General features: G+C 39.3%; 1 protein-coding gene across 9 annotated transcripts in view; it reads right to left on the reverse strand.

Annotated features, from left to right (window-relative positions):
* LOC101736084 (MAP7 domain-containing protein 1) overlaps positions 1 to 16,734 on the reverse strand; it is a 60,294-nt gene that overhangs the window by 11,865 nt on the left and 31,695 nt on the right. For 5 of the 9 annotated variants that reach the window (XM_062669323.1, XM_021353539.3, XM_038012210.2 and 2 more), the window contains 7 exons: positions 7,959 to 8,053; positions 6,672 to 6,857; positions 4,691 to 4,831; positions 2,517 to 2,639; positions 1,638 to 1,711; positions 856 to 924; positions 82 to 240 (listed from right to left, as the gene is read on the reverse strand). In XM_062669323.1, the coding sequence (XP_062525307.1) occupies positions 82 to 240; positions 856 to 924; positions 1,638 to 1,711; positions 2,517 to 2,639; positions 4,691 to 4,831; positions 6,672 to 6,857; positions 7,959 to 8,053 (847 nt within the window). The remainder of the gene's footprint in view (positions 1 to 81; positions 241 to 855; positions 925 to 1,637; positions 1,712 to 2,516; positions 2,640 to 4,690; positions 4,832 to 6,671; positions 6,858 to 7,958; positions 8,054 to 16,734) is intronic. The other 4 variants (XM_062669326.1, XM_062669325.1, XM_038012212.2 and 1 more) reach the window with 2 other exon arrangements.

Consider the following 16,734-nt stretch of genomic DNA (forward strand, 5'->3'; position numbering starts at 1 on the left):
TATATCAGTCGACAAGAATACTAAAATATTTCCAAAAATGAATGAAGTTTTCTTATGTTGTACTGCGCGATGTGTACATACCGGGGGTCCGTGCGTCGGGGGCCCTTGCGGCGGGGGACCCTGCGGCAGGGGGCCCTGCGAAGGGGGGCCTTGTAGTGGGGGGCCGTCCCCGTTGTGGACCTGAAGCGCCTCCAGTTTCTGCGTGACCTCCGCGGCGTCCACTTGACTCTTGTCCGACGCCTGCATAAGTCACAAGCACAGGTTAGCAAGTGGCGACCTTGGCGCGGTGGGGGACAAAACTCTACTACAGCGGTATATTGCGAACATAACTTTATTATTATTGCATTAGATGATGACCCTCCTTCTTGGATTAGGTGGTGCAAATTTATTAACACTAGTGGTCCCGCTGTAGTCAACTATAATAAATTGAAATTATAAATTTGTTCTATTGTCAGACTATTTAAACTTCTACAATCACAGATGTTGCCAAGATTACACTCTAGACAAATATTAATAAAGACAAACATTAGGTATTATTTAATCTATTCTCAATTTGACCACAGACTATAAACAATAACGAAAATTTGACAATAATCAAACAGTATGCGTGCGTGTTAAATACATAGTAGTTCGTGTAATGTTTTTTTTTTATTCACTTAATGTACATATTTTTTTATGCGTAATTTAAAAAAAATATTAGCATTCTGCACTCCTTCTCTATATTCTCTATATCTGTGTGGGAAGCAAAAAAAAAAAAAAGTACATTAAATCAATAAAAAAGACATTAAGCACACTACCATTTATTTGACACACGCACTTATAATTAATATTCTTTGAAATAAAAACTTTTTGTACTTTAACGGTTTCCTTCTCGACGGACACGTCGCGGGTTCGGCCCGGCGACTGGGACTTGCCGCGCGGAGTCTGCAAATGTCAATCAATATATATTTTAATACAAAATTAACAGTATAAAAAATACTCTGTATTTTTTCTTTAAAATTTTACCATGAAAAATGTTTTACTACTGTTTGGTCGTGGATAGGCAGGGCGCAGGTTAGTTTTGAATTTGGAGACCGACTGACATTTACTTTTGGAGCCTATGTGAGCCTTGGAGCGAAGTCCTGCGATTTCTTGGGACCGACCGACATATAATCTTGGGGCCTACAGCAGCAAAGTTCGGCAATTCCCTTCAGTCCCAGTAACAATTTATAAAAAAAAATTGCTTAGATGGGTAGATGAGCTCACAACCCACCTGGTGTTGAGTAGTTACTGGAGCCCAAAGACATCTACAACTATCTATCTTGAGATATAAGTAAGGTCTCAGTATAGTTACAACGGCTGCCCCACCTTTCAAGCCGAAACGATTTACTGCTTCACGGCAGAAATAGGCAGGGTAGTGGTACCTCACAAGAGGTCCTACCACCGGTAACTACGCAAATTATAATTTTGCTAGATTTATTTTTATTATACGATGTTACTCCTTCACCGTGGAAGTCAATCGTGAACATTTATTAAGTATGTATTTCATTAGAAAAATTGGTACCCGCCTGCGGGATTCGAACACAGGTGCATCGCTACGTACGAATGCACCGGACGTCTTATCCTTTAGGCCGCGATGACTTTTAACTGCGACGTACCTTGTCGTGTTCTTTGGATGACTTTGGCTTTCTGTGCACCGGAGGCTTGCCCTCGCCGGGCGCGGCTGGAGTCGCTGCAATAACAAGATTGGCTTCAGTGAAAAAATTATCCGAGATTTGGTATCGCACTTCTTTCTATTTTGCTAAAGTGCTATAATATAACCAAAACTCGGTGACGTCACCAAACCGGCAGTGGTCACGTCTAGTGGCCACGGACTAGAGTAACGATTTGGCATTAAGGTACATAGAGAGCGAGCATCGTTGCTGTATTTTTTTAAAATCCTTTATTGTACAATATTTTATGAAGACTTTATGTTTTAATGGAGTTCGTCATTGGGTCAGAAATTAATAAATTGTGAGGCAATCGGACTTTCATAAGTGCCTAAATACGAAACGAAGAAAAAATTGAATATGAAATCCAAATTATAATTTAAAATTAAATGCCTTCAAACTTTAAATTTTATAGTCTAATTTTCTTTCCTTTTATTTGTAAAAGTTACGAGTGCGGCGCAGTCCTCCCTCCTCTGTTACTGTCATCTATATATATAAAAATGAATTGTTGTTCGTTAGTCTCGCTAAAACTCGAGAACGGCTGGACCGATTTGGCTAATTTTGGTCTTGAAATATTTGTGGAAGTCCAGAGAAGGTTTAAAGGTTACAATAAATATGAAAATGCTCGGTATTAAATAAAAATAACAATTTGTTTTTCCTTTGATGTGTCCCCCGTCGGACGGATTCCTTTTGTTTGTGTTAAGTTTATTTTGTATAAAAGTTTAGGTTTTTTATTTATCGATTGAGGCACTACGAAGTCTGCCGGGTCAGCTAGTAATTAATTTAGATTTATATCGTGTGTGCGTGCGTGTGCGTGCGCGTACGTACCGGTGCGGAGCGGCGCGTGCAGGGAGAGCGGGCGCGCGCGGCGCGGGGCGGCGGCCAGCGTGCTGTCGCGGGACACGCTGGGCGTGCTGGCCGCGCTCTGGGACATGCTCTCGCCCAGCCCGCCTGCGTCACCACAAGCAAGTCAGCACCGATGTATACCGAGTTCGCGTATTGGCGGTGGAAACAAATATTGTACGATCATTTTACGGCCGCATCAAAGACTGCGGGCCGCCGCGACAGCCACAAACGCCGCCACGAGACACTAGAGGCGGCTACAAAGGTATCTGAAGCGCGCGACAGCCACTGGTGGTCGACACTTGCGGTTGGTGGCTGCTACTTTTTGTGACCCATGCGTTCAGTATCATAATGGACTCTGATAATTCTATATTCATATTTATTCCAATTAACAACGGTGGCCCGTGTTCGACGACCTTAAAGCTTGGGAGGTTTGGAAAGAAATTTAAGCGGGTGGCAAGGGCTCCGAGCCCCTAAAGTCTACCAGATCGTGTCTATGTACGGCCACGTACCACCAAGCGGGCCACGTAAATTTTTCAACGTAACTTTATAATTCATTGTGTGACTCAGTTAAATTTATTTATGACTACTGAAACACCCAATTTCAACGATGTCAATTTTGACAGTACTTATCGGAATAAAAATAAGGGAAACAACACTGTCGTATGATTGTCTACGAAGATTCCTATAACTGCTCAATTTGTATTTTCGCAAAGGAAAAAAAAGCATTTTCTATTAACATCAAATCGTTTCTTCACTAATTGATTTACTATAGAGATGACATAAAAAAATTATATGCAAATTCGGAGCGGACAACGAAAGCTATACAGCAGGGATGGCCAACCCGTCGATTGCGTATATCAGTCCAGTAGATCGCAACAAAATAAAAAAAAATTTATACACAGAACAGACTGACGTAATCACCCAACTGCTGCGCGAATCATCTGTGTCTTATACCATCTTTATCTTATTATATTATTTATCCTATATAATAAAATATGCTACTTATTTATATAATAAACTATATTTCATTAAATTTCAAGAAGTCGCTCTGTAGATCGCAGAGGGTTTCGTCAATGACCACCACCCTGCCTATGTCTGCTTCACAGCAGTAATGAATTGAAGGGTGGAGCAGCCGTTGTAACTATACGTGAGACCTTAGAACTTATATCTCAAGGTGGGTGGCGCATTTACGTTGTCGATATCTATGGACTCCAGTAACCAGGTGGGCTGTGAGCTCGTCCATCCACCTAAGCAATAATAATAAAAAAACACTAGATCTGGGTTCTTATAATCAAGTTGACCATCCTTACTCTAGAGAGTACATAGCTTAAACAACGAAAGCCGCACGAGTATAGCAGTGTGCTTAGTTCCAGTTTTTCAACTTTCTCGATAGCGTAAAAGTTAACTCAAATTTGTATCGAGTTGTAAAGTTTGCCTACCTTTGCCGCTGGGGGCGTTGTTCCAACTGCATACAGATTTGAGTTAACTTTTACGCTATCGAGAACGTTTAAAAATCGCACTAAGCGCATTATAGACAATTATTAGCAACGATCACAGCACAATTAGTATGCGATAACGCAGTTTTGTAAATTGTATTAGACACAGACATAGTATAGCGTCGGTACAACACGCTGGTGGCAGACAAAAATGACCTATAGCGACAAATGTTCAAATCTGAATCGGAAGATTTCTTATGGTTATATTAAATCGATTATTTCTAAAACGAAATGAAATAGAATACATACGTTACTACGAATTCGTCGTATTTTTTATCAGTACGGAATAGTGATGTTACCAATAGTAACTTTTGATTTGCTATAATTAAATAGAGGTAATTCGCAGATTTGGCAAAAAAGAAAAATACGACCAGGGCCCTGAAACTGCGATACTTTGAGACGTTTTTTTTTTTGTATGGAAACTAGCGACACCTTGTAGCGGATACCCCTAAACTTATATGTTAAAGTTAAGGCATTACAATATTGTTGAATTAAACATAGAAAAAAAATATATACTAGTCTTTATTTGGTATAGACAAATTGATCAAGTTTTATCAATTTGTCTTAAGGTCTTAGTTGCCAGATCATAAATTCTCTTAAAATAAAAACAATGAAAAGACCGACTCAGAGGAATTGTAGTCGATGTGTAAGCGTGCTCACCTCTGGGCGTGTTGAGGCCGGTGCCGGCGATGGAGGCGGGGCGCGGGCGGCGCGGCGTGGAGGCGGGGCGGCGCGGCACGGCGGCCTGCGACAGCGCGCTGCCCGGCCGCGAGCCCGGCGTCGTCTCGCCGGAGCGCGGTTCTGTGGCGTCAGTTAGCGACACTCTTTTTTTTTTTTCCTACCTAAGCCGAGAGCCTTGAGAGGCTATATCAGCGTAACCTTAACTAGTAGGTGAGCTCACGGGGCTCAAACCTGATGACGTTGCTAACACGAACCCTAGCAAGAGCCGTGCTTCGCAGAATCTACCACCGGATCGGAAACGCGACCCACTGAGAAGATCCGGCGAGAAACTCAGTGGGCTGCGATACTCTACTACAATACGTACGTAGTACGACTGACAATACGACGTTACGTTCGCTTGTCTTGTGTTGCAGTGAGTGTTGACATTCAAATCAATGTTTTTTTTCTATGTGTTAATACTTTGACACACGCATCGTAAATCATCTTTAGTTAAAACTGAGTTACATTATTATATATTATTATATTACATTATACAACTTGAGACTGTAGATGTAGATGAATAGCAGATGTGATCCGCGGTTTCGTTACTGTTAAACCGAGGCAAATAACTTGAGCGTAGTTCAAAAGCCTGTTTTGTATTGTATTGTGTCAAATTAAGAGTACATATTTCGTTGAAAACAAAGAGAATTTTTCTGACTACCGTCAATGTCAAATCAAATATTTTTAGTCTAATCATTGATTAGAATCCGTAATATACAATTTTAATTTATATTTAAACATACGCCCACACTTGTGGGTGTGTGTGTGTCTAAAATTTTATAAATCACAAAAAATACCAGATAGATTAAAACAATTATTTATCTTAATAACTATATTAATAATTTATGTTTTAAAAAAATAACTCTTACTCAATTACTAATTAGTTCATTTTATTATTATCCATGCTTAGCGTAATGTTGAGTATTACAAGTCACTAAAAGAATTCATGGTTTGCTTTAGTGTGTACATAGTTATTGTTACATTGTTACGGTGTTGATACGTGTTAAAAAAAAACAAAAAATAGAGTATAGTATTGTATCTGAATCATTAGTTTAAATATCTCTTTTTAACAAAGTTGACGTTCAAATATTTTTACTTATTCAATTCATTCAACTACATTACTGTGAAATTCAATCACAGTGCTTAATACTAGCACTGATTTATGGTATCATATTGGTTTATATATTTTCAAGAAATTAGTAAAATTAAATTAATTGTAACCACTAGATAGTTTCACAAGTACATTTCAATTTATTCGACGTATTTAAAATAATACCCAAATCAAAAGTGAATTAAGCATAAAGAAAAACAAAGAAAATTTGTGCACATCCGAACCCTTGTGCGCCAAAAGAAATTAAAAGAAACGGTGCAAATTTAAAAATTCAGTCTTACCTTCACCTTTTAATGACAAGTACCCTAAAATCCAAGGAAGAACATAAGCCCCGAACATAATGCTCACCAATGCGTTGCTGGATAGTGGCTATACACTTAACTTACATTAAGAACGAATTGAGAAAACCGGTTAAAATACAAGAAGAATCTGAAATCATTTTAGCCCTAATACCGGACTGCGAAGGTCCGCTTTTCCCAAAACTCACGTTTGAAGAATCTCATAAAGCAAAGCACTTATTTTAGATACAATTGTTATTCAATGAAACGCCAAACGACCACCCTGTAAAGCGTCGCGTTAGTAACAGTTAAACCGAAAAGTTGTCCCCCCCTTTGAGCGAGATATTCTTTATTAAGACTTGTCACATATTGCGCCAATAATGACGTTTTTGTTTTCGTGACGTCATTGTGGAATGACGAAAAGACCAAGCTGCCCAAGTCGTTGACGTATCAACAGAGGCCGAACCAAACCAACGAAGCGCGCAGCCATCACCCAAAGCGAAGCCATCGTTGAGGCGCAAACAGTTCTTACGGGTCCTGTTGAGATGGTGCATGGAGGGCGACGCCGAGTGTAAGGGCCGGGCTGAGGGCAGACGGTCGAGTCTGGTCATGGAGTGGGCCCTACCTGGCGCGCGGCCCAGCGGCACGGTCGGCACCAGGTCGGTGCGGCGACGCGCCACTGACGTCCACGCCGGCGCCGGCTGCCGGTCCGGCTCGTCTGGAAACCATAAGTTTCCGTCACTTCTTGTGCTACTGTGACCGGGCCAAATGATCTTGCACGATGGTAGCCCGTCAGGTGACCAATGTTAAGATACGGCCACGTTACCCTACCCGTCTGTCTTTTACCTTTGTAAAGCCGCAAGAGTTGAAACAGATGTCTTTTTTTCTGCCTATTCTAGTAACCAGAGGTTATTCTAGAGTCGCCGAACAGCTCACGAGGCTCAAGCGGAGCGTTGCTAGCACTGGCCCTAGCAAGAGCAGTGCTTCGCAGAATCTACCACCGGATCGGAAACGCGACCAACTGAAAAGATCCGGCCAGAAACTCAGTGGGCTGTGTCTATGGGTTAATTTACTCGTCGAGCCCTTCGTCGTAAGCGACGGGTTCGGCGAGGACAGTGACCAGTGCTTGAGGTAAAATGTCTATAGGTCACAGTGAATTCCTGTTTCCTACTATATTTCCAATTAAAAATTGAATTAAAAACCTTATTGTTTTTTTTTCGTTTTGTTGTTTCCTATTTGTTCGTTTGTAATAAAGCATTGGCCACGATACTGATGCACGTTTGTCGAGCATTTAAAATTGTACATCCTAGACAAGGACATTGAAGAATGGCTGTATTTATAACTCAATACATTTATAATGAAAATATCGATACTTACACAAACTCATGACCATCAGTCCTTTGGCGGCACGAAATGAGAAAAACGCATATTAATTAATTTAAACAAATGTTTACGTAGGCGAAGTATCGTGCAAAAAGGCAAAAGCCCGGTTCGCTCGGCTTGCTAGTTTCTCATAAGCTGCTGCATATAGCAAGGTCTACTAAGCTTGTGAATAAGTAAGCAGTATTTCGGCCATAATAATTATGAAGATATCAAGCGACATTGTCAAGATGGTGCATATCCTTTAGTTCGTTTGGGTACATTTGAGTGATAGGGTGTAAATATTTATTTTGCCTATTAATACTATGAATTGTACTATTTTTAATTTCATAAACATTCATCATAATACATTTTATTCGATTTTCGATTGTTATACTTAAAAGGTTTTTATACTCGAATGTTCTGAGACATTTTTGATTTAATTGTATTCGAAACTAACCTTTAGTGTCGGTGTCTGAAGAGTCAAGTTGCAGTGCTGAAGCTCGTCTCGTGAGCGGCGCAGATGTGAACATCACGTTCGTTGTTGATGCCGCCCTGTAATACGCCGAAGAAACATGTGAAAATAGGTTCCATTTAATTAGAGTTACGGCCTGGCCACGGGGATCGGCGGTGCGAACAGCGAAGCGGTGGGCGAGGCGACCATTCGCGCAACACCGTTTGCAGGCCACGGGTACTCACGTTCGCCGCCGCGACTAGTAAGGAAGTCCGACAGCGAAATGTCTATATCGAAATTATCTCGATATTGCTTACAAATTAATAGTTTTTTGGTTCAGGACCTATTATTTGGAAAAGATTGTGAAGTACATGATTTGAATAAGAATCGGAGTATACCTATAGATGGAGAATTCCACAAGAAGTACGAGAAATACTTTGGGTGGCTAGACTTCCAAATAGCTGGTCTAGCTAGTATTTCAGCTATTTTATTTTTTTATTGCTTAGATGGGTGGACGAGCTCACAGCCCACCTTGTGTTAAGTGGTTACTGGAGCCCATAGACATCCACAACGTAAATGCGCCAACCACCTTGAGATATAAGTTCTAAGGTCTCAAGTATAGTTATAATGGCTGCCTCACCCTTCAAACCGAAACGCATTACTACTTCACGGCAGAAATAGGCAGGGTGGTAGTACCCACCCGTGTAGACTCACAAGAGGTCCTACCACCAGTAATTACGCAAATTATTATTTTGAAGATTTCATTTTTATCACACGATGTTATTCCTTCACCGTGGAAATCAATCGTGAACATTTGTTGAGTACGTATTTCATTACAAAAATTGGTACCCGCCTGATATTCGAACACCGGTGCATCGCTCAACACGATTGCACCGGACGTCCGTTAGGCCACGACGACTTTAAAAATATAAAATAAAAAATAAATAAAAAATATAAAAATTTCGGCGTTAATTTTTCGCGGCGAAAACAACTAAACTCATTTAATCACTGCACTATTCGCCGCGACTACCGCTCGACTCCGTGGCTCGCGCCGTCCGTATTCATGCATTTGTTTTGCTCGCCCGCCGCATCGCGCGATTCGCTCGGTACATTTCGCCGGTCGCTTCGCCGGTCGCCGGTGCGCGTGGCTTGTTAGGTACATTTCTATGCGCTTGTTTTAGTCGCTAGACGCTTCGCCGTTCGCACCGCGCGAATATTCGCATCGGCGAATGTCCCGTGGCCAGGCTGTTAAGGCTTATTGTTGCTTGGTTTGTTTTTTAGTACTTTTTTTTAATCAAATAAAAATGACTAGATACTCCTCATAACATAACAGAAAAATAAATAAATAAATATATTATAAAGCTCTTTATTGTGAAATTCGATAAGAACGACATTTCTTCACTACTTTATTTGAAAACACACTAAAATAATTTGAAATTCTCTTAAAACAATTTTATTAATTCACGATCACTCGTACTTGTTCAAGTTATTAAATGATTATATAACGTAACATAAATAAAATATAACTAAATAAATAAATAAATAATTATTCTGAAAGCTTAAAATTTATATTCAGCTGAAATGTGTTCTAGATTTTCTTATATAAATTCATTCCACATGCAATGTTTGCGAAGCAATTTTTTTTTTCGTTCCAACGTCATTCTAGGCAAATATTGGCATCCAGAATTCATGTTAGTTTTTATAGCTTAGGTTAGTTATGCTTTTAAGATTTGAAAGAAAAAAGGAAACAAAATTGAGTTTATTTAATTTTATATAATACTAACAAAAAATTCATAGACAATGTAATAAAGAAACTAATGGAATTATTCTGTAAAAACGTAAACGAACTGCGAATCGTGAATTCATTTTGAATTAAGTTCAATAAACTTGAAAATACGAAGAATCAATATTACACTGTATTTATGCAAAATTAATTGACAAAACATACGATACAGTTAGGGTTGCCACGTTTTTTTTTGCAGATAAAGTACATTGGTTATTAAAGGTAGGTAAAAAAAGTACATCGTATTAAAATAAAATATAATTTATTTTTTATTATTATTATGTTTAAATACTATATATTAATTGAGCAAATTAATGACAGTAACATTGTTAAAATTTGAGGTTAAGTTCCGTTCCGAAATATTTGTTAAAAAAAAGAATGCTTAGGTGATGTGGCGTTGACGAGCGGCGACATCGATTGAACAAATGATGTATTTCGCTTAACGAAAAAATACATATGGCTAAACTTTTCAAAATTCCAGAGCAACCGAATCATGCCAAATAAAGTAGTTTCGTGTACTTTATTGTTCACATAAATTATAGAGTACAATTACCTTAAATAACGTACAATAGTTTATTATAAAGTACGGGTGGCAACCCTAGATACAGTCGCAAACAGTATCGTACACGACTCGCGAAACGTCTAGAATTTTCCGTTTCAAGAATGTACGTGTAATTTTGAATATATTAAATTTTAGTTTAATATAAGCGTTTCGCGGAGTATTTTTCAATGGAGAATGATTACACATTTAACATTATGTGTTGCCTGGTGTGTTGTTAGATGACAAATGTTCGCTGACAGGCACAATAATTGTTTCAGTAATATGGTTCCTTTTTATTCTTAAAAGAAAACTAACTGCAGTATTGGACCCGTAAGATAAATTTAAGCAGTTAGTTTTCTGAAACACCTAATCTTTTGTAAAATCTTATTCGAGGTTTTGGTTATTGCGACGCAATTATTAAAATAATTGATACTCATTATTTTGCAATTATGTTCGCCGAAGCTGAGATGGGAATTCAGAAACATAGGTCTGATATTGCCATTGGATGCGACACTTGGATATGCCGGAAAGCATGTTAAGAAAATACGGTAACTTCTAAAAATTTTTATTGCTTAGATGGGTGGACGAGCTCACAGCCCACCTGGTGTTAAGTGGTTACTGGAGCTCATAGACACCTACAACGTAAATGCGCCATCCACCTTGAGATATAAGTTCTAAAGTCTTATGTATAGTTACAACTGCCAAAATTAATTCATAAAACAATAATGTTGGTTCGCACGTAAGAGTGGTTCACTGAACCGGATTGCATGAATTAAAAATAAAACATAAAACAAATTTCGCCATCGACAAACAAACATCGGATAAGGCTATTGTCTCTTCACAATGGTGTCACCGCATTATAATTATAGGAACTGTGACGTCATTCGCGTACCGGAGCGGAAATTGCAGACGCTAACGCGTTGCTACTACTTCTTTAGACCGTGGACGAAGTTTGACAAATGCATCAACGAACGGAAAATGGGACCATCTTTAGGCCCAATACCTTCAACAGTATATGTATATGGTAATGACGTTTTAATTTTTATTCGAAATATAAAAACAATGATTTTAGCACGGGCCATTGAATATTGTAAGATTAATTAACATGTTGCAGACGTTAATGCGCTGCTATTACTTCTTTAGACCGTTGACGAAGTCTTACAAATGTACCAAAGAACGGGAAATGCGACCATTTTTAGGCCCAATACCTTCAACAGTAATATGGTAATGACGGTTTAATTTTGATTCGAAATATAAAAACAATGATATTGGCACGGGCCAATGAATATTGTTAGATAAGTTAACATGTTGGAGGCCAATACTGAGCCCTCAATTTGCAACAGTGACTGATGGTCCAAGAGAAAAAGGTTAATTTCATTAAGCATAGTAAATTTTTACACGATTTTAAAACTAAAGTTTATTTCCAGTCTTGCTTTAATATTTGCGTAATGTCAAGACCAGGATTAAAAATAATAATATTATATTTATTTTCTTTTTAAATCCTTTGATGGGTGGACGAGCTCACAGCCCACCTGGTGTTAAGTGGTTACTGGAGCCCATAGACATCTACAATGTAAATGCGCCACCCACCTTGAGATAAGGTCTCAAGTATAATTACAACGATTGCCCCATCCTTCAAGCCGAAACGCATTACTGCTTCACGGCAGAAACAGGCAGGGTGGTGGTACCTACCCGCGCGGACTCACAAGAGGTTCTACCACCAGTTAAGTAACATTAAGTACCATTCTTAAGTTTTTTGAGTTTTTACATTGAATGAAGGTGTTATGTGCCTATAAACCATATTAGACCTTACAACTCCAGGTTTATAGGCTATTTTTAGAAATTGCATGTGACGAAGGAGGTATGCACGAAGAAAAAGTAAAAGTAACAAAAGTTTGTTGCCCGTTTTCTCAAAATTCACAAATTGTATCATCATATCCCCTTCATCAACTTATGTCTTCAATTCTGACACTGACAACGCGCTATTAAATCTAGTGGCTAATGCTGGGTGTACACAAGTAGCGTCCATGAGTTATGGTCGGTCAACTAACGGACGCTAACAGTTAATGGCGACACCGCCATTTATAGTAACGTTATGGATTCACTTAGCACTATTTAACTCTGAATTATATGAATTTGAATGGAAGTTACAATTTTTTTTTAGTAATCAAACCTTACTTACATATGCGGCATCGTTTGCCCTGTAAATTCTTTACCGCATAACGAATTATGAAGAATATTTGTTTATACAAAAATAATTGTCTATGTCTATTTCTATTCTATCAACCTTCTGGATATAGGCTTCCCCGAGTCTCGCCACAAAGATCGGTCCTTCGCTGCTTGCATCCAGCGGATCTATGTGTAATATGTCTAATATGTAGGTAGCGGCTTGGCTCTGCTCCTGGCATTGCTGAAGTCCATGGGCGACGGTAACCACTTACCATCAGGTGGGCCGTCCGCTCGTCTGCCTACAAAGGTAATAAAAAAAAATGTATACACGAAAGGTGAAACTTTTGTGTGTTCGTTCAATCACGCTTATTGCTTTCAAAAAGTTCTTCCATGTGAATAGAGGTGCTTTATATTAAAGCACTGAAGTGGAGACCTCGTACTGGACGTCGTAACGTCCAGAGAGAGAGACAGCCAACGAGGTAGACCGATGACCTGGTCAAAGTGGTTGGTAGAGACTGGATGAGGAAGGCAAGAGACCGAAGAAAATGGGGTGCTTTCGAAGATACCTACACTCAGCATTGCGTGGACACGGGTTGAAGAATTGATATTAAAATAGTTCCAAAAGTCCCGATAGTCCTTACAATCATGACAAAGAATAACTACTTAAGCAAGATTCGCTGTCACTAACGCTCCTCCCTTTCGCGTCGATAAGCCTCAATTGTGAGGGTCGTGGCTTATCTGAATAGCTTTTACTTGTGCCATCTTGCGCCAGCTCAATCTGTAATCGGCTGCGTAGATGGAATCGCAGACTGAAGTGTTGTTGAGGGTGGAGCGTACCGACCAGATCATTGGATTTCGACTTCTGGGCCGTCCTCAATATACAATTCCGGTTTTTTGCCCTACCTATGCTGATAGCATTGAGAGGTAATTTCAGCTTCTCCTTGACGTGAGCTCACGGGGCTCTAACCGGGAGTGTTCTAACACTGGCTTTAGCAAGAGCAGTTCTTCGCAGAATCTACCACCGGATCGGAAGCGCGACCCACTGAGAAGATCCGGCGAGAAACTCAGTGGGCAACAATTCCGTGAATATCGCCATTTTTATGAAAAACATTGAATTGAAACTCGAACCTATTCTCACGTGTCGTAGAATGGGGCAATAAATAAACAGCAACTACCAACGCTGGGTCGTAACTACAAAATCATATTTAACTCCTCGCCCCTAAACGCGCGCAGTCAATCTGTATCGATCCACAGAGCCTCACTTTCTTCTAATTTGATTTGCGATTTCGTTTTTTATTACGACATTTTATAAAAAACTAGTGTGAAATAAGTTTTTTTTTAATACATTTACCGAAATCTCTGTTATAGAACGTACTGTAAGTATAATTTATATACCATTATGAAGTAGGTATTATGAAGTTTCATCAAAATCCATCAGGTACTTATTGCGCGAGTTTATTTTGCCTACATAACTGCCAATATCCTTGAGTTTTGACTTCATCTTGATTAGTTGGCGATCTCACGGCACTCGGCCTAAGAAAATTTGTTAATATCTGTCCCAGCAAGAACAGTGCTTCGCAGAATCTACCACCGGACCCATTGAGATGTTCGGGGCATGAAACCCACACTGGGTTGTGTCTGTTAAGAGATCAGAGACTACTCTGTAATTCGGTAGGCATAGGGGGGATTTTAAACCCTACCCATACTGATAGCCTTGAGAGGCTATATCAGCTTTACCCTAGCATATAGGTGATCTCTGAGCTCAAACCGGAGGTGTTGCTAGCACTGGCCTTAGCAAGAGCAGTGCTTCATAGAATCTACCACAGTATTGGAAACGCGACCCACTGAGAAGATCCGGCGAGAAACTCAGTGGGCTGTGTCTATAGGATAGGGGGATGATGATTGGTGAAAACTACAGAAATTCGTCCCAACGATACGTCCTGTCACAAGTATTTTGTTGGTGATTGACACCAATGTTGGTATTTTGATGGTAGAATGCATCTATACCGCGATCACCAGTACCGACTAAGCACCACGAGCTATCAATCTATTTATTTATTTATAACTTCTTATACTAGAAAGTATAAAGGCGGACTTAATGCTATAGGCATTCTCTAACAGTCTATCTTAGGGGAGTGCAGAGATGAACATTGGTGGGTGTAAGTGTGAAGGTGATATTACTTAAACATATGTGTCACATACATAATATTTATAGATACAAATACTCGTACTTAAATAAATGCATAAACATAAATATATACATATCATAAATATATATACATATAAAAACATATATAAACAAATATTATCAATTAGATCTACATGGTTACAAAAAAATTATTTCTACTAAATCGTACCGAACATAACGTATTTCGGTTGCTCATATAAAGTTTAACGTTGTGTTTGTATTTAAAAAGTATTTGATGAACAAATAAAAACAAAAGTAGTGAATTCTCACTTAAACACACTCGCTTTTATCAAAACATGACATCACCGAAGTAAAATTGCTTAATTTAATACTGATAAACATAATACAAATACACAGTTAGGTAAATATATAACAATATAAAACAGAGTTAGGTATATTTTATAATGTTTTAAAAGACGAACTCGACGTTATCGAATTAAGCTGACAAGACAAACATATTCAAGATTGTTTTTTTTATTAATTTTAAACTAGTTATTTTACTTTTTATTTATACTTTTACTGGTGGTAGGACCTCTTGTGAGTCCACGCGGGTAGGTACCAACCCTGCCTATTTCTGCCGTGAAGCAGTAAAGCGTTTCGGTTTGAAGGATGGGGCAGCCGTTGTAACTTTACCGAGACCTTAGAACTAATACCTCAAGGTGGGTGGCGCATTTACGTTGTAGATGTATATGGGCTCCAGTAACCACTTAACTTCAAGTGGGCTGTGAACTCGTCCACCCATCTAAACAAAAAAAAAAAAATGTCTGAAATCGAAAATAATATACTACCCTCACAATACCTTTTAACCAATCATGAGTATCGATTCCAAGGTTAAGGTGTATAGGGGTATTACTAATGAAAATTCGTTAGCACTAAGCTTAAAAGTTGCTGCGCTTTAGTAAGTTCTCATTTCATAAATTCGTAAAGACGCGTCGTTAGTGACGGGCGACCTCGGGCGCCAGCTGATTTTTAATCGTGATACATTACGGGACTTGCGGAATTTAATTATCCGTCCGTGATAATGATATCGTCTCAATCATCTTTGTTTTCTGGAAAATTTATTTTTACTCGTGGTAGGACCTCTTGTGAGTACGCGCGGTTAGGTACCACCGCCCTGCCTATTTCTGCTGTCATGCAGTAATGCGTTTCGGTTTGAGGGGTGTGGCAGCCGTTGTAACTTTACTGAGACCTTAGAACTAATACCTCAAGGTGGGTGGCGTGGTTGTAGATGTCTATGGGCTCCAGTAACTACTTGACATCAGGTGCGCTGTGAGATCGTCCACACATCTAAACAATAATAAATATCGTCTCAATCATCTTTGTTTTCGGGAACATTTATTACGCCCAGAAAACGCTAATCCAATTTTGACTTTAGTATTTATGAGTCGTATTAGAATAGGATGGCTCGATGGTTAGATGGCGTCTACGCCAAAGCTATCGGACTTAAGGGCTGGATGGAAAAAGCCCTGAACAGAGCAGTCTGGAGAGACATACTGGACCAGGCTAAGGCCCACCCTGAGATGTAAGGCCTAAGATGATGATGATTAGGATATGACTACGATTAGACTTTTCGAAAGAAACCTCTATACCGCCCTGTAATTAGTGTTTCCCAAAGTACTAAGCAATATCTACACGTAATTCAAGTCTTGAATAAAGATAACACGTTACAGCAATAACAACTAAAGGTCACACACAGTGCGGTACGTGCAATTTTAATTAACTCCGATCATGCAAAGAGATTGATTGCATTTAAAAACGTATTAATTTCGTGTAGTCTTTTTTACGGGAATTTGGTTCAGGTATTTTTTGTTTTCATGATTGCTTATTTTGTTTTCGTGTATTGTCATAGCTCTATAGACGACGAAGCTACGGTCCACCAGCAATCAAGGCAGGTATACATGAAGGGCACCAGCACTACGACCTGTTAATCATTATGATCCCGTGATGGATGATATATTGAAGTAAGAATTGACATGTCAATGGTACTGAACGTAGGTCCGGGCGGAAGTAATGGTACTTGGTACTGAACGTAGGTCCACGCAGAAGTGGATGGCAGTATTCACATCTCTAGGTTCCAGTAACTACTCTACACTGGTCCCCC

This window comes from Bombyx mori, chromosome 7 (assembly GCF_030269925.1).
Source record: "Bombyx mori chromosome 7, ASM3026992v2".
In the NCBI taxonomy this organism is placed as follows: Eukaryota; Metazoa; Arthropoda; class Insecta; order Lepidoptera; family Bombycidae; genus Bombyx; species Bombyx mori.